The sequence below is a fragment of the Sinohyriopsis cumingii genome, chromosome 11 (assembly GCF_028554795.1).
Source record: "Sinohyriopsis cumingii isolate HCF-2022 chromosome 11, ASM2855479v2, whole genome shotgun sequence".
NCBI lineage: Eukaryota > Metazoa > Mollusca > Bivalvia > Unionida > Unionidae > Sinohyriopsis > Sinohyriopsis cumingii.
The window spans coordinates 6,080,675-6,101,104 of record NC_142971.1 but is presented as its reverse complement, the minus strand read 5'-3'; the positions used below and the strand labels follow the sequence as shown (position 1 = coordinate 6,101,104).

Sequence of the window (20,430 nt, the reverse complement as noted above, 5' to 3'; positions counted from 1 at the left end):
AAATATTTAGCACTACCACTGATTTAATACATATCAAAACATTTAGCACTACCACTGATTTAATGCATATCAAAACATTTAGCACTACCACTGATTTAATGCATATCAAAATATTTAGCACTACCACTGATTTAATGCATATCAAAACATTTAGCACTACAACTGATTTAATGCATATCAAAACATTTAGCACTACCACTGATTTAATGCATATCAAAACATTTTGCACTACCACTGATTTAATGCATATCAAAACATTTTGCACTACCACTGATTTAATGCATATCAAAACATTTAGCACTACCACTGATTTAATACATATCAAAAGATTTAGCACTACCACTGATTTAATGCATATCAAAACATTTAGCACTACCACTGATTTAATACATATCAAAATATTTAGCACTACCACTGATTTAATACATATCAAAATATTTAGCACTACCACTGATTTAATGCATATCAAAATATTTAGCACTACCACTGATTTAATGCATATCAAAACATTTAGCACCCCCACTGATTTAATACATATCAAAACATTTAGTACTACCACTGATTTAATGCATATCAAAACATTTAGCACTACCACTGATTAAATGCATATCAAAATATTTAGCACTACCACTGATTTAATGCATATCAAAACATTTAGCACTACAACTGATTTAATGCATATCAAAACATTTAGCACTACCACTGATTTAATACATATCAAAATATTTAGCACTACCACTGATTTAATGCATATCAAAATATTTAGCACTACCACTGATTTAATGCATATCAAAACATTTAGCACTACCACTGATTTAATGCATATAAAAATATTTAGCACTACCACTGATTTAATACCTATCAAAATATTTAGCACTACCACTGATTTAATACATATCAAAACATTTAGCACTACCACTGATTTAATGCATATCAAAACATTTAGCACTACCACTGATTTAATACCTATCAAAATATTTAGCACTACCACTGATTTAATACATATCAAAATATTTAGCACTACCACTGATTTAATACCTATCAAAATATTTAGCACTACCACTGATTTAATACATATCAAAACATTTAGCACTACCACTGATTTAATACCTATCAAAACATTTAGCACTACCACTGATTTAATGCATATCAAAACATTTAGCACTACCACTGATTTAATACCTATCAAAATATTTAGCACCACCATATTTAGCACTACCACTGATTTAATGCATATCAAAACATTTAGCACTACCACTGATTTAATACATATCAAAATATTTAGCACTACCACTGATTTAGCACTACCACTGATTTAATACATATCAAAACATTTAGCACTACCACTGATTTAATACCTATCAAAACATTTAGCACTACCACTGATTTATCAAAATATTTAGCACTACCACTGATTTAATGCATATCAAAACATTTAGCACTACCACTGATTTAATACCTATCAAAATATTTAGCACCACCATATTTAGCACTACCACTGATTTAATACATATCAAAACATTTAGCACTACCACTGATTTAATGCATATCAAAACATTTAGCACTACCACTGATTTAATACATATCAAAACATTTAGCACTACCACTGATTTAATACCTATCAAAACATTTAGCACTACCACTGATTTAATACCTATCAAAACATTTAGCACTACCACTGATTTAATGCATATCAAAACATTTAACACTACCACTGATTTAATGCATATCAAAACATTTTGCACTACCACTGATTTAATGCATATCAAAACATTTAGCACTACCACTGATTTAATGCATATCAAAATATTTAGCACTACCACTGATTTAATACATATCAAAACATTTAGCACTACCACTGATTTAATGCATATCAAAATATTTAGCACTACCACTGATTTAATGCATATCAAAACATTTAGCACTACCACTGATTTAATGCATATCAAAACATTTAGCACTACCACTGATTTAATGCATATCAAAACATTTAGCACTACCACTGATTTAATACATATCAAAACATTTAGCACTACCACTGATTTAATGCATATCAAAACATTTAGCACTACCACTGATTTAATGCATATCAAAACATTTAGCACTACCACTGATTTAATACATATCAAAAGATTTAGCACTACCACTGATTTAATACATATCAAAACATTTAGCACTACCACTGATTTAATGCATATCAAAACATTTAGCACTACCACTGATTTAATGCATATCAAAATATTTAGCACTACCACTGATTTAATGCATATCAAAACATTTAGCACTACCACTGATTTAATGCATATCAAAACATTTAGCACTACCACTGATTTAATGCATATCAAAACATTTAGCACTACCACTGATTTAATGCATATCAAAACATTTTGCACTACCACTGATTTAATGCATATCAAAACATTTAGCACTACCACTGATTTAATACATATCAAAAGATTTAGCACTACCACTGATTTAATGCATATCAAAAGATTTAGCACTACCACTGATTTAATGCATATCAAAAGATTTAGCACTACCACTGATTTAATGCATATCAAAACATTTAGCACTACCACTGATTTAATACATATCAAAATATTTAGCACTACCACTGATTTAATGCATATCAAAATATTTAGCACTACCACTGATTTAATGCATATCAAAATATTTAGCACTACCACTGATTTAATGCATATCAAAACATTTAGCACCCCCACTGATTTAATGCATATCAAAACATTTAGCACTACCACGGATTAAATGCATATCAAAATATTTAGCACTACCACTGATTTAATGCATATCAAAACATTTAGCACTACAACTGATTTAATGCATATCAAAACATTTAGCACTACCACTGATTTAATACATATCAAAATATTTAGCACTACCACTGATTTAATACATATCAAAATATTTAGCACTACCACTGATTTAATGCATATCAAAACATTTAGCACTACCACTGATTTAATGCATATCAAAACATTTAGCACTACCACTGATTTAATGCATATCAAAACATTTAGCACTACCACTGATTTAATGCATATCAAAAGATTTAGCACTACCACTGATTTAATGCATATCAAAACATTTAGCACTACCACTGATTTAATACATATCAAAATATTTAGCACTACCACTGATTTAATGCATTCCAAAACATTTAGCACCCCCACTGATTTAATACATATCAAAACATTTAGTACTACCACTGATTTAATACATATCAAAACATTTAGCACTACCACTGATTTAATGCATATCAAAACATTTAGTACTACCACTGATTTAATGCATATCAAAACATTTAGCACTACAACTGATTTAATGCATATCAAAAGATTTAGCACTACCACTGATTTAATACATATCAAAATATTTAGCACTACCACTGATTTAATGCATATCAAAATATTTAGCACTACCACTGATTTAATGCATATCAAAACATTTAGCACTACCACTGATTTAATGCATATCAAAACATTTAGCACTACCACTGATTTAATGCATATCAAAATATTTAGCACTACCACTGATTTAATGCATATCAAAACATTTAGCACTACCACTGATTTAATGCATATCAAAACATTTAGCACTACCACTGATTTAATACCTATCAAAACATTTAGAACTACCACTGATTTAATGCATATCAAAATATTTAGCACTACCACTGATTTAATACATATCAAAATATTTAGCACTACCACTGATTTAATGCATATCAAAATATCTAGCACTACCACTGATTTAATACACAACAAAACTTTTAGTTCTACCACTCATTTAATACATATCAAAACATTTAGCACTACCACTGATTTAATACAGCAAATATTTAGCACTACCACTGATTTAATACCTATCAAAACATTTAGCACTACCACTGATTTAATACATATCAAAATATTTAGCACTACCACTGATTTAATACACAACAAAACTTTTAGTTCTACCACTCATTTAATACATATCAAAACATTTAGCACTACCACTGATTTAATACGGCAAATATTTAGCACTACCACTGATTTAATACATATCAAAACATTTAGAACTACCACTGATTTAATGCATATCAAAACATTTAGCACTACCACTGATTTAATACAGCAAATATTTAGCACTACCACTGATTTAATACATATCAAAACATTTAGCACTACCACTGATTTAATACATATCAAAATATTTAGCACTACCACTGATTTAATACATATCAAAATATTTAGCACTACCACTGATTTAATACATATCAAAATATTTAGCACTACCACTGATTTAATACATATCAAAATATTTAGCACTACCACTGATTTAATACATATCAAAATATTTAGCACTACCACTGATTTAATACATATCAAAACATTTAGCACTACCACTGATTTAATACATATCAAAATATTTAGCACTACCACTGATTTAATACATATCAAAATATTTAGCACTACCACTGATTTAATACATATCAAAATATTTAGCACTACCACTGATTTAATACATATCAAAACATTTAGCACTACCACTGATTTAATACATATCAAAATATTTAGCACTACCACTGATTTAATGCATATCAAAATATTTAGCACTACCACTGATTTAATGCATATCAAAATATTTAGCACTACCACTGATTTAATACACAACAAAACTTTTAGTTCTACCACTCATTTAATACATATCAAAACATTTAGCACTACCACTGATTTAATACAGCAAATATTTAGCACTACCACTGATTTAATACAGCAAATATTTAGCACTACCACTGATTTAATATATATAAAACAACTGGTACTACCACTAATTTAATACACACTGCCAATGATTTAATGCATATAAAATATTTAGAACTGCCAATGATTAAATATAAAATATTTTGAACTGCCAATGATTTAATATGTAGTAAATATTTAGCACTGCCACTGATTTAATATAAAACATTTAGCATTAACACTGATTCAATACATATAAATATTTAGCACTGCCACTGATTTAATACATATCAAGATATTTAGCACTACCGCTGATTAATATATATAAAACAACTGGTACTGCCACTAATTTAATACACACTGCCAATGATTTAATGCATATAAAATATTCAGAACTGCCAATGATTTAATATAAAATATTTAGCACTGCCAATGATTTAATATAAAATATTTAGCACTGCCAATGATTTAATATAAATAGCTAGCACTGCCAATGATTTAATATAAAATATTTAGTACTGCCAATGATTTAATATAAAATATTTAGCACTGCCAATGATTTAATATAAAATATTTAGCACTGCCAATGATTTAATATAAAATATTTAGCACTGCCAATGATTTAATATAAATAGCTAGCACTGCCAATGATTTAATATAAAATATTTAGCACTGCCAATGATTTAATATAAAATAAATGATTTAATATAAAATATTTAGTACTGCCAATGATTTAATATAAAATATTTAGTACTGCCAATGATTTAATATAAAATATTTAGTACTGCCAATGATTTAATATAAAATATTTAGTACTGCCAATGATTTAATATAAAATATTTAGCACTGCCAATGATTTAATATAAAATATTTAGCACTGCCAATGATTTAATATAAAATATTTAGCACTGCCAATGATTTAATATAAATAGCTAGCACTGCCAATGATTTAATATAAAATATTTAGCACTGCCAATGATTTAATATAAAATAAATGATTTAATATAAAATATTTAGTACTGCCAATGATTTAATATAAAATATTTAGTACTGCCAATGATTTAATATAAAATATTTAGTACTGCCAATGATTTAATATAAAATATTTAGCACTGCCACTGATTTAATATAAAATATTTAGTACTGCCAATGATTTAATATAAAATATTTAGCACTGCCAATGATTTAATATAAAATATTTAGCACTGCCAATGATTTAATATAAATAGCTAGCACTGCCAATGATTTAATATAAAATATTTAGCACTGCCAATGATTTAATATAAAATAAATGATTTAATATAAAATATTTAGTACTGCCAATGATTTAATATAAAATATTTAGTACTGCCAATGATTTAATATAAAATATTTAGTACTGCCAATGATTTAATATAAAATATTTAGCACTGCCACTGATTTAATATAAAATATTTAGTACTGCCAATGATTTAATATAAAATATTTAGCACTGCCAATGATTTAATATAAAATATTTAGCACTGCCAATGATTTAATATAAATAGCTAGCACTGCCAATGATTTAATATAAAATATTTAGCACTGCCAATGATTTAATATAAAATAAATGATTTAATATAAAATATTTAGTACTGCCAATGATTTAATATAAAATATTTAGCACTGCCAATGATTTAATATAAAATAAATGATTTAATATAAAATATTTAGTACTGCCAATGATTTAATATAAAATATTTAGTACTGCCAATGATTTAATATAAAATATTTAGCACTGCCAATGATTTAATATAAAATAAATGATTTAATATAAAATATTTAGTACTGCCAATGATTTAATATAAAATATTTAGCACTGCCAATGATTTAATATAAATAGCTAGCACTGCCAATGATTTAATATAAAATATTTAGCACTGCCAATGATTTAATATAAAATAAATGATTTAATATAAAATATTTAGTACTGCCAATGATTTAATATAAAATATTTAGTACTGCCAATGATTTAATATAAAATATTTAGTACTGCCAATGATTTAATATAAAATATTTAGTACTGCCAATGATTTAATATAAAATATTTAGTACTGCCAATGATTTAATATAAAATATTTAGCACTGCCAATGATTTAATATAAAATATTTAGCACTGCCAATGATTTAATATAAAATATTTAGCACTGCCAATGATTTAATATAAATAGCTAGCACTGCCAATGATTTAATATAAAATATTTAGCACTGCCAATGATTTAATATAAAATAAATGATTTAATATAAAATATTTAGTACTGCCAATGATTTAATATAAAATATTTAGTACTGCCAATGATTTAATATAAAATATTTAGCACTGCCAATGATTTAATATAAATAGCTAGCACTGCCAATGATTTAATATAAAATATTTAGCACTGCCAATGATTTAATATAAAATAAATGATTTAATATAAAATATTTAGTACTGCCAATGATTTAATATAAAATATTTAGTACTGCCAATGATTTAATATAAAATATTTAGTACTGCCAATGATTTAATATAAAATATTTAGTACTGCCAATGATTTAATATAAAATATTTAGTACTGCCAATGATTTAATATAAAATATTTAGCACTGCCAATGATTTAATATAAAATATTTAGCACTGCCAATGATTTAATATAAAATATTTAGCACTGCCAATGATTTAATATAAATAGCTAGCACTGCCAATGATTTAATATAAAATATTTAGCACTGCCAATGATTTAATATAAAATAAATGATTTAATATAAAATATTTAGTACTGCCAATGATTTAATATAAAATATTTAGTACTGCCAATGATTTAATATAAAATATTTAGTACTGCCAATGATTTAATATAAAATATTTAGTACTGCCAATGATTTAATATAAAATATTTAGCACTGCCAATGATTTAATATAAATAGCTAGCACTGCCAATGATTTAATATAAAATATTTAGCACTGCCAATGATTTAATATAAAATAAATGATTTAATATAAAATATTTAGTACTGCCAATGATTTAATATAAAATATTTAGCACTGCCAATGATTTAATATAAAATAAATGATTTAATATAAAATATTTAGTACTGCCAATGATTTAATATAAAATATTTAGCACTGCCAATGATTTAATATAAAATATTTAGCACTGCCAATGATTTAATATAAAATAAATGATTTAATATAAAATATTTAGTACTGCCAATGATTTAATATAAAATATTTAGCACTGCCAATGATTTAATATAAAATATTTAGCACTGCCAATGATTTAATATAAAATAAATGATTTAATATAAAATATTTAGTACTGCCAATCATTTAATATAAAATATTTAGCACTGCCAATGATTTAATATAAAATAAATGATTTAATATAAAATATTTAGTACTGCCAATGATTTAATATAAAATATTTAGTACTGCCAATGATTTAATATAAAATATTTAGCACTGCCAATGATTTAATATAAAATAAATGATTTAATATAAAATATTTAGTACTGCCAATGATTTAATATAAAATATTTAGCACTGCCAATGATTTAATATAAAATATTTAGCACTGCCAATGATTTAATATAAAATAAATGATTTAATATAAAATATTTAGCACTGCCAATGATTTAATATAAAATATTTAGCACTGCCAATGATTTAATATAAAAAAGTTAACACTGCCAACGATTTAATATAAAATATTTAGCACTGCCAATGATTTAATATAAAATAAATGATTTAATATAAAATATTTAGTACTGCCAATGATTTAATATAAAATATTTAGTACTGCCAATGATTTAATATAAAATATTTAGTACTGCCAATGATTTAATATAAAATATTTAGCACTGCCAACGATTTAATATAAAATATTTAGCACTGCCAATTATTCATTACATATAAAAAAGTTAACACTGCTAATGAATGATTCAATATAAAATATTTACACACTGGAAAACAAGTCTATCTGACTACATGGAATGTATAACTAAAGTAATTCAAATTTACACACTGGAAAACAAGTCTGTCTGATTACATGGAATATATAACTGAAGTAATTCAAATTTACACACTGGAAAACAAGTCTGACTACATGGAATATATAACTGAAGTAATTCAAATTTACACACTGGAAAACAAGTCTGACTACATGGAATATATAACTGAAGTAATTCAAATTTACACACTGGAAAACAAGTCTATCTGACTACATGGAATATATAACTGAAGTAATTCAAATTTACACACTGAGAAAACAAGTCTATCTGACTACATGGAATATATAACTGAAGTAACTCAAATTTACACACTGGAAAACAAGCAAGTCTATCTGACTTTTATTGATAGGTAATTCTTATGAACAAGGATTATGCAAATATTTTTTTAGAGAAACAAAACATTAAAATCACTACTGGTGCTTTAGGGGAACTATTCATTGTATAACCATAGAAAATTGCAAATTAACTATACCTAATAAGTGATGATAGGACACCAATCGATTTTAATCTACTGAAGAATGGTGTAAATAATTATTGATACTGTGGCAGTTGAAATAAGCACAACTCCAATCATTTGTTTGAAAATATTTGAACATTTTCATTAATAATGATGAATCAGATATATGTGTGTCTTATCTTGTGAATGATTGTCAAAACATTGACATTAGATGCAAATGTTTATTATATCATTAAGGGTCTGACAATAAAAAAGTGACATTTGATGTAGATGATGTTGGGAATGATTTATTATATCATTAAGGGTCAGACAATAAAAAAGTGACATTTGATGTAGATGATGTTGGGAATGATTTATTATATCATTAAGGGTCAGACAATAAAAATGTGACCTTTGATGTAGATGATGTTGGGAATGAAAAATATATCATTAGGGGCCTGTCAATCATTAAAAAGCTGTTGGGACTTATTTACCATAACACAAGGGACTGTCTATTCAAGAAAGTTGTTGGGACTGATTTACCATAACACAAGGGACTGTCAATTCAAGAAAGTTGTTGGGACTGATTTACCATAACACAAGGGACTGTCAATTCAAGAAAGTTGTTGGGACTGATTTACCATAACACAAGGAAATGTCAATTCAAGAAAGTTGTTAGGACTGATTTACCATGACACAAGGGACTGTCAATTCAAGAAAGTTGTTGGGACTGATTTACCATGACACAAGGAAATGTCACTTCAAAAAAGCAGCACATGCTTTTTCTTTTCATAAAATTTTTAATGATTTTATTTTGTGCCAATATTGTTGATGTCAATGAATAATGTAAATATATGTACCCTAATATTCTGGGCATCATAATTTCAATTTTTTTAATAACTTTCACAAACACATCAATTTCCACGCATCAAGTCCATTTTTTAAAGCTGACCAAGAATTAAAAATTCAAGTTAGTACAAGAACAAATGAATGTTTTTGCCTCACTCAAAAGAGGTAAATGAATAGCTGAACATCAGACCATGAAACCACACTGATTACCCTATCTATCACATTGATTAAATGACAGTGTTGCCAATGGGCAATAAATGACAGTGTTGCCAATGGTCAACAATAAAAACATATGACATGCTTCACAACAAACAAAATGGTCAACATCTCTAACACTTGAGTTTCACATAATTTTGTCATCTCTCTTTCATTCAGCGGCAGATTCCCCATTGATAACCTAAATTTGGACAATTTTGGTTTTGTTCTGTATCTTATTACCAAATTCCTGAATTAATATAAAAGATAAAATGACTCATTTGTTTATTAGGTGACTTAATGCCATATTTAAATATAATTTTATACCTCTGTAAAACCTCTTTTAAATAGTATTCAGATGTGAGATACATGCACAGAATTGTACCATTTCAGCAATATATTCTGAAGTCACAGATAACTGCTACAGACTAAAACACTTTCAATAGTTGAACTGAATAACCATAAGTCCTTGACCCTTAGCTTGCAGAAATGAGTGTCCAGCTTATAAAGTGATTGTCACAAGAAACAAAATGCAAGTCCAGGAGGAAACATGTGTATGATGATATCAGTCAAACACGTGGAAAAACAAATGAATGAATAAATGAATGAATGAGAGACAAAGCTGTCCATTCATCATTGTAATCTTGATGTTGTTCAACTGACATGTGTATGTTTGGTAATGAAATGATAATACTCTCTTGACACATCATAGCCATTTTCCTAAACAACAATAATTAGTTAAATGATGTAACTATAAATAGCAGAAACAAACTGCAATGCCAAAACATGGATAAATTTTGCCTCCTTATCAAAATGCCACACCTAGAAAGTCACATAATTTACAACACGTGTGTATTTCTCATCTTTTTTTAAAAGGGTGATGTAATATTGATTTGTATATATTGGTGGATAAGAGCAAAATATATAGATGTACAGATGCTGACACTGGATTCCGAAATTTAGAGTAAAGTGACATCTCTCCTCCCTCCTGAACAAAGATATTGGTACCAAAATTATTATGAATTTGGAACATGCAGGAGTTTATAAAAAAAAATATAATGTACTACTTAAAATAATACAGGCAGTAAAAGATATTTTCACAGGCGTGTATTTCTCATCTTTTTTAAAGGATGATGTAAGATTGATTTCAATATTTTGGTGGATAAGATCAAAATAAATAGATGCATAAATGTTGACACTGGATTCTGAATTTGGAGTGAAGTGACATCTCTCCTCCCTCCTGAACAAAGATATTGGTACCAAAATAGAGGTGAATGAAGAGAGGTCAACATTTACAGATTTATAACAGCTGTCAAAACAGAAGTATCAGTTTTAGTGTTGTGTATATTTGATTTAATTTATATTTGATTTAATTTAATTGTTTGTTTGTTAGTTTTAATTTTTTTTATTCCATTACATGCTATTGTAATGTATTTTTATTAATTGGATTTGATATTTTCCAGACCGTTCCAGTGGCCTAGTGGTTAGAGCATCTGCCTCACATGCAGGAGGTCATGGGTTCGATCCCCCACCAAGTCATACCAAAGACTTACAAAAACGGTACTAACATCTGCTTCACTTGGCACTTAGAATTAAGAGGTTAGTGTCAGGACTGGTCGGCCTGGTTTCAGGATAATGTGTCTGGGTGGGACATCATGTTACATGTCTGCGGCATGATGCCCCAGTGCTAGACATCACTATAAACTGTTACACTGCAGACATCGTAGCGATATGACTGAAAAATTGTTAAAGCTATGTTAATCTTCCAAATCACACACACACACACACATGCACTTTATGCAACGACCTCCTGCTTCCGAGGCGGATACTGTAACCACTAGGCCACTGGAGCAGTCTATATAGATATATAAACTGGTCTAATTCCTGTCAGCTGCTGTCATAGTAGCATCCCATTATATGACTTAATAGTATGTTTGTTTTATCAAACTACTGCTATGTGGATTTATTTGTTATACACTTCAATTCAAACTTCATCTAGTTCTGTCCTAAGAAAACTGTAAAATAAATGAGGATATTAAAAAGTCATATAATAAAATAATTGTTGACTTTTAAGAATGATTGATACAAGGATTTATTAACTCAATAAAAATATCTTGGGGTTGATAAATCCTCATGTAAATCTCATCAAAAGTCACTCACTACATCATAATATATTTGTAAGATTTACAGTTGGCACGAGTTCAACATTTACTGTATTTCTTGGACAATAAATCACAGCATACTTATCCAGCATCCTCCTGGAATCCCTGGTCATGTCATTTCTGTTTTCCTCTTCCTCCTTTTGCCTGAATAGTGAATCATCCTGGAATATAGATTAATAATATAAGAATACTGGAACAATTGTTTACAGGTGTTTATAAATATGGCTCCATGTAACAATTTAATTAGAACATTTATAAATATGGCTCCATGTAACAATTTAATTAGAACATTTATAAATATGGCTCCATGTAACAATTTAATTAGAACATTTATAAATATGGCTCCATGTAACAATTTAATTAGAACATTTATAAATATGGCTCCATGTAACAATTTAATTAGAACATTTATAAATATGACTCCATGTAACAATTTAATTAGAACATTTATAAATATGGCTCCATGTAACAATTTAATCAGAACATTTATAAATATGGCTCCATGTAATAATTTAATTAGAATATTTACAAATATGGCTCCATGTAACAATTTAATTAGAACATTTATAAATATGGCTCCATGTAACAATTTAATCAGAACATTTATAAATATGGTTCCATGTAATAATTTAATTAGAGTCAAAAAGCATTTGATGTCTGAACAGCCATCCATTCATTTATCAGTAGACAAAAAAGGAAACAAGAAACAAGCATGAGCGTTTCATCACAAAAATCGTCTGTTCTCTTTTGCATATTCAATGTAATATCTGGAATCTTAACAGAAATCAAAATTGAAGATTAAATTTATTTAACAATCTAAATATCATATCAAGGTTTCATTTATTATTTGCATTATCTGCATTTATAAGAAAGTAAGAAATGGTGTTAATTAATCAAATGGGAAGTCTAAAATTAAGATGTCTGTCTGAGATTAGTTTTTGTTGATGTGTAAATTCCAACATATCAAGCAATGGATCATGAAAAGAACCCATAGACATATGTCTGTCATTTGCTCTACCTGTATAAACTTGTAGGCACTAGAATCATGCTTGTACTGTGTCTGTCTTAGCTCTAGCCTATTCTCTTCCTCCTTCAGTTCCTTGTCAGTGAAGGGAGTGCCACTTGGCACTGCACTTAGCCAGTAGCGAATCTCATCAAAATATACATCTGCATCACTTTCCTCTCGAGAAGACAAGAATTTACGCCATGTTGATGCCGAGAAGCCATCTCCATGATATTCTTTAAAAAGAAGAAGTGAATCCTTCAAAGAAATTCTATTAGACCCTGAAAAGTCTAAAGCTTGAAAGTCCCAGAATGCTTGTTCATCAATGCTTCGCCTTCTTTCAAGATCCTGTAGAATTTCAATGAATTTTTGTCTCTGAATTAGGCTGGATGGTGAGCCACACACATACTGAATGGCTCCATCAATAAGTGGAGTGCTTAAAGGTGTAAAGTATACATCTACACAGAACTGGTGTAACTGACTTGCTGTGATGTAACCTTTGTGAGAAACATCTATGGTGTCAAACATACCAATAAAGTCCTGGATGCCCATTTTAACGGACAAGAAAGTTCATCAAATCGTCTCAATCAAATATAAACATCTGAAAAAGAAATCAGTGCTATGAAGATAAATTTGATAAATTAAAAATACCCCTCATGAATACAACTACAACAATAATAATAAATTAAGGAAAATTAAAAGTTGTAATCTTTTGCAATGAGAGTGAAAACATTTTGCCATCCAATGTTATTAGTGTTTAATATATTGTATTTGATCATTCTTCTCCTCTCTATGATCCATCTGGCATAAGTAAGAATTCATCAACAAGACTTATAGATCCAGACACACCAGTATAATAATATTTGGATGTTGAAAAAGCAATTTAATATAGGGGTCAAAGCCCATTTTTGTGGTATGTAAAAACATTGCATACTTACTGTACTCACTTATAAGTCCAGTCAAACTGCAAACTATATAGATCCTGATCCACCATAGCACAATGCTACTGCAGATCAGGGTCTATGTTCTTTGTTCTACTGATTACTCTTAACAAACTGGACAAACCCAGATCTGCTGGCACATCATATGATGGCAGATCTGGATCTGTGCAATTTGGATTTTTCTTGTAAATGAGTATATACAATATGTGAAAATTTCAAATCCAGTAATCATTTTGAATATGGCTCAGATCATGATGCTTTCTTATGTGATCAATTTTATAACTCAAAAACAAATGCAAAAGTGTTTCAGAATTGTATTTCTCATGGACATTACACTGGACATTACACTGGACATACAGAAATAGGTACCGGATAGTTGATCATTTCTTCAAATGAATAAATATCAACTTCAGATTAGTTTATTACAGGGATGTTGCTTAGTAAATGGCTCATGAAGCTTCAGGTGGATGTAGCAGCAATGGACAAGGTTCATCATACCACTTTGGTCATTACACAATGTGTTTTGGTCATATGACTTCAAAGCACATAAAAAAGTAACACTGTAATGAATTCTATCTGTCAGCAGCACATATATTGTAAAGCTAATTACTAATAGGTATAAATATTTAATAAACTGACACTAGAATAAGCAATCAGCATTTTTAGTTTCTAAAGTCCAAAACAGTCAAATTCACTTTTGACTCTACACACAGTTGTAAAGCTAAAGTTACTCACTGGTAAAAACAGATGACCACTATGGCCTGAACAGATGACCACTAGGGTATATAGGACCGCTCCGGTTGCCTAGTGGTTAGAGCATTCGCCTCAGATGCGGGAGGTCGTGGGTTCGATCCATGTCTGAGTCATACCAACGACTTACAAAAATGGTACTAACAGCTGCCTCGCTTGGCACTCAGCATTAAGAGGTTAGTGTTAGGACTGGTCAGCCTGGTGTCAGGATAATGTGACTGGATGGGACATCATGCCATTTGTCTGTAGCATGATGCCCCAGTGCTAGACATCACTATAAACTGCCACACTGTAGACATCGTAGTGATATGACTGAATTTTTTTTAAAGCTACGTTAAAAATCCAAATCACACACACACATGGGTATATAAGCATATTCTGACCATTCTAGGATTCTTAGTCCTAATGATGATGTCTGGTGTGGCAACAGTGACCTGGTAAGTGTTACACAGACATCTAGTCCTTTGTATGTATCCCTATAAATAGCTTACTGTCAATTTTATGCATGGTTGGAGATTGATGACAGAACTTAAGCATTACAATTAAACTGTGAATGTCACATGGAACTATAAATAACAGATGAAAGGATATTTTTAACCAATCAAATCATGCCAGCTAATTCCAAAACCCAAGTGGGTAATTACATTCACAACAAGTGGGTAATTACATTTACAACATGGTCTAAGGTACTCTCCGTTATGGATCACTGCCATCTCATCTCTGTCTGCATGGGTTCGAGTCTCAGATTTGGCCAATGTGGGTATGTGAGAAAGCTTGCCAGTAGCTTCTCATGGGTTGGTGGTTCTTTCCGGGGTTTGCCTGTGTTCTTCCTCCACCATTAATACTGGCCACCATGTATAGCCTATCTTGTGCTGAAAAATGGCGTTAAACCCTACAACAACAACAATAACATTTACAACAAATGGGTAATTCCATTCACAACAAATGGATAATTCCATTCACAAAAAATGGGTCATTCCAACCACTTCAACACACATACTGATCAATCACTTCTGTATATATTCAAATGTTTATGTTTTATAATCAAAATGTATTAGTTATTAACATGTACATTTTATTAAACATTAAAACTGTTTTTTATACACAGTCCAAGTACTTGAAAAGTAATGGGCAGAGAGAATGGGGAAGGATGAAGGGAAAAGAGAAACAGAGCTTTTAAAAATATCATTTCATAAGATTCTTTAAAAAAAATAGGATGTTTTTAAAGTTTTATTTTCAATCTGATGCTAAGAGCTCATTTTTTGTAATAACTTTCTGTTTTACTCATTTATTGTTCAAAGAGTAAAATTAAATTTTCTTCCCATTTCACAATTTGTTCCAGTCATTTCCAAATAAATTTTAACTTGTACACTAATTGTTCAGCTGTTGTGATGCTCTATACATTATGTGCATACCATTTCTTTTTCTGTATTGGTCAACAATAGCTGACCTATCTAACATTTGGACAGAAAATGCCATGACTGATTTTGTTCAAACCCCTGCTGTTTCTATCCATTCTTGAAATTCCTTTTTTGTGGATTTTTATTTGGAAGCTTAGTGTGAATCACAACATAATTAGCAATGGTTGACAAAGTTAATTTAATCAGGTTCAATTCAGTGTAATTCAATAATATTGGTATCCATGGCTACAGTAATGACATTATGCCAAGTAACTGAATTCAAAGGAAACCAATCAGAACTTTACTATGATCATCTCAGTGGCATTCCCTCTGTGTACATGTCATGCATGTGGAATGTGATACATTACTGGAGCTCAGCTTTCATTTATAAACCAAAACACCACAGTTTATACATTTAAAATTTCAGCAAAAAATACAAAATTGCAACTTTTGTAAGGGCTAAAGAGATCAAAAACACATTTTCATTCAAACTTTGCATGTACCAAGTTGAGTCAGTACAGTTCAACTTCTCCTTGCTGAATCAATATTTGACTCAGTTTTGTAAGCAGATGACTATAAGTTTTATTCCCCAAGTATTCCTGGATTGTCAAAATTACACCATGGACTTAATACAACTGAGGGGATATCCTACTGCAATTTAAATTTTTAAATAAAAATGGTCTGTTTTGTCTTTTCATAAAAACCTACATATGTTTCTGAGGTCCTGTAAGTCAAGTGTCACTTTTAGAATTCACGTTTCCAAATGACCACAGAGGAGAAAGTGATAATTGGATGAAGCAATTTGTACTTGAATTACCCTATGTGATGGAATTCACCGGTACCACATTTAAATATTCATGTGCAAAGAGACAAGCCATTTTTCATGTATGTATCACATAATAACTGATCTCAGAAGCACTCAGAAGTCTGAATTAACCCGCTGGTCTGAATCTGAGAAGCTCACTCCACAGTTAGAATGCATTGGTGCACATACCCTCCTACACATTTAGATGTTGCTGAAGTTAAAAAACATTTAAAAATAGTTTATTCTAGTGGCATTATATTAAATATTTTTTATTAGCAACTAGCATAAAGCAATCTAGGTATAATCTGCAGAAAATTCATTACAATTAATAGTTTTGCTGTACTCATTTGAAGTCACAGGCAATCATTTCTGTCAGTAGCCTCAATTAAATTCTCACTGTTGGTGTTTGTCACATTTTTGGTGTTTATTTTTCCAGTCAAAAATAAACAATAATACTAATCAAGCCTGAACATAACAAATTCACTACATGTGGCATACCATAAGTGTATATCCTCAAAACTCTGTCCAAGTAGACAAGATATAAAGCAACTCTGACACTTCAAGCAAAGGTTGCCATTAAGAGATTAATGAGGTACTTAAAACTGTACATGGAGAAAATATTTAGAAAGGATGAGGCCGAACACACTTTCAGTATTATATAGTTTCACTTGACCCTCATTTGTGCATCAGACAACACCCACAATTCTAATCCGACACCCCATTTGGGCATCAAGGTTTCTGGGGGTATTTATTACTCAGTCTAGCCCCCAAATCTCAATTAAAATATTAATTCTATTTTGTTCTAAAATGTAATATTAAAATAGTTTTAGCAAAGTCTGTTCATTCCATATTGTTTGGTAATCTCCGTCTATGTTATCATCAAATATATAAAGCCAAAACTTAGCAATAGCTAGTGACTTTTACAATGACAGACTGGCACTAAATTGGGTCAAGAAAAGTGAATGTTGGGTCTAATCATTACCAATGCATAGGGTAGTTCTGATATTTCCAGTAAGTTTTATTGTGACATTATGGTGCATGACATTAAAACATTTAAACTGGGTCACACTTCTTATTTGTCCTTATCTAAAAATGGCAACGTATTTTAATACTTAATGCAATTTTTAAGGCCTTTAATGTTTCATATTATAATCTTCCAATAAATATTGTTTGACGAGGAGCGAAATAAAGTAAATAACCGCCATGTAATGATTTATGTAATCAAATTATCAAACAATACACCTATGGTTGAATTAGTAGGTTCCGAACCCATGCATGACCTATATGTCTTGTATATTTATACAGAGGCTTTTTTGCGGAATTATTGGACAACATAGACATCACTTATTCTGGAGGCTGCTTTATCAGGTTACATAAACAACCGTTAAGTCTCTCCTAACGCAAGCTGAGTTAAGCGAGGATTGTTCCACATTTTATTTCGGCTGACTTTATTGCTGTAACTCATTTGAAAGATTATCTTAATGGAGTGTACGCTGCATACTTGCACACTTCCTCTTCCCCCGTCAGCCATTTGTAAACAAGCACCTTGGTGCACGTAATCCATCCAACAGACTGGTTTTAGAGCTAATATGAAAGCCCAACGCCTCACATTGGGTTACCTCCCTTGAAAAGATGATCTCCATGGCAAGCGCTGGAAACTCCGACAATTTTTTTATAGCTCTGGACGTAGCGCGATACGTGCTACGGTATAGCACAATTATATTAGGGACCAACAATTCAATGTTATGCGGCAGGGACTGGACACCTATTTGTTTCATTTCTGTCTGTCAGTAGTTGAATAAATATTTTGCTCCAATTTATGACAAACAACATCATATTATATCCATGATATTATTTGAAGAAAACAAAAATTGTTTAGAGATAAAAGAAAATATTTCAGCACAAAAAAATCAAAGTCCACATTAACACTGAAAATTAAATTACCAGCACGTTTTAGTAGATGGAGCTGCTATACGTATGTTAAACGTTGTACAGTTGCAATCTTAAAGCTGTAGCTAAAGTGGGATATTTAAATTTATGCTATAGTTGATATTGTTAAAGACATCGTACTGATATCCGAGACGCACTGATAACATTCGAAAGTGTTGATAAAGCCAAGCGTATACTATCTACACTATTGGCATACTAGAGAGAAAACAGTGTAACGTCGCCCTCTTGGTAATTGGGTTTGGCTTGTGTTATCTAAAGGATGACCTCTCTCGATATTATACCCCGGTGGGATTGAAAGAAGAATGGAATTTAGCAGCAGAGAGGGCGATCAGACCACTTTAGGGAATGGTCACCCTTGTTATTAGACAAAAAAAAAAAATAGTGACCCTTCATAGAGGTCAATACCACGTCTACGATTATTGTTTGTCCCAAACAGAATTGTAGACGGGCCCTCTCTGCTGCTATGTTATTCTGAATAATCCTGGGAATCTTCATCTGAATCCTGGGAATTTGTTCTATGTTTCAAGTAATATTCAAGTTCTGATGGTGGTTTTTCTATTTTTGGATTTATGTTTTTTCTTTTTCTGTAATATATCATTAAACTCCTGTATCGATCTCCACCGCAATTTTTGCAAATCTGATATAATCCTCTAACGCCGTTGTTACATCCAACACAACTTCGTGGACCAGCATGAGGGTTTTTCTTCATAAGATAATTATGTTTTTTGTAATATTCTCCACGGCATTTTTTATCACATTTGTTAGTGGTTCCTTGACGCAGCCACGTACAATTGTTCATTATATTAATGATATCTGTTTAATTAAATTTAATTTTATCATCACCCCTTCTGCTGATATCAATTAAAAAATTGTTATATTAAAAATAATGGTACATCCAGAATCTCATACTGCAAGAATAGCACGAGAACGATTAGAAGCAATTAAAAATTTCTTCCTGTCAGAGACTCATTTAGAATAAATCTACAAGCGCAGCAAGAAGCACAAGTTGAGTACGAAGAAGAAACTAAAAAACTGTTTAAACCCGTCACTGCAGCTACTGAACAAGTTACAGCTGTCATCAAAGAAGATCTTCTTCCGGTATCAAAACAAACAGCAGAACAAACTGAAAAAATAGCAAGAAGAACTAAACAGACAAAGAAGATTTTACGAGATCTTCCAATTGATATAG

The 20,430-nt window shown here is 30.0% G+C and overlaps 1 protein-coding gene across 1 annotated transcript in view; it reads right to left on the bottom strand.

The window, feature by feature from the left end:
• LOC149787561 (uncharacterized) overlaps window positions 1-18,855 on the bottom strand; it is a 215,877-nt gene extending 197,022 nt beyond the window's left edge. The window contains exons 1-3 of the mRNA XM_089973710.1: window positions 18,793-18,855; window positions 13,411-13,996; window positions 12,474-12,553 (exon numbers count right to left, since the gene is read on the bottom strand). Coding sequence (XP_089829836.1) covers window positions 12,474-12,553; window positions 13,411-13,947 — 617 coding nt within the window. The 5' untranslated portion in view covers window positions 13,948-13,996; window positions 18,793-18,855. The remainder of the gene's footprint in view (window positions 1-12,473; window positions 12,554-13,410; window positions 13,997-18,792) is intronic.
• Between the last annotated feature and the right edge of the window lie 1,575 nt (window positions 18,856-20,430).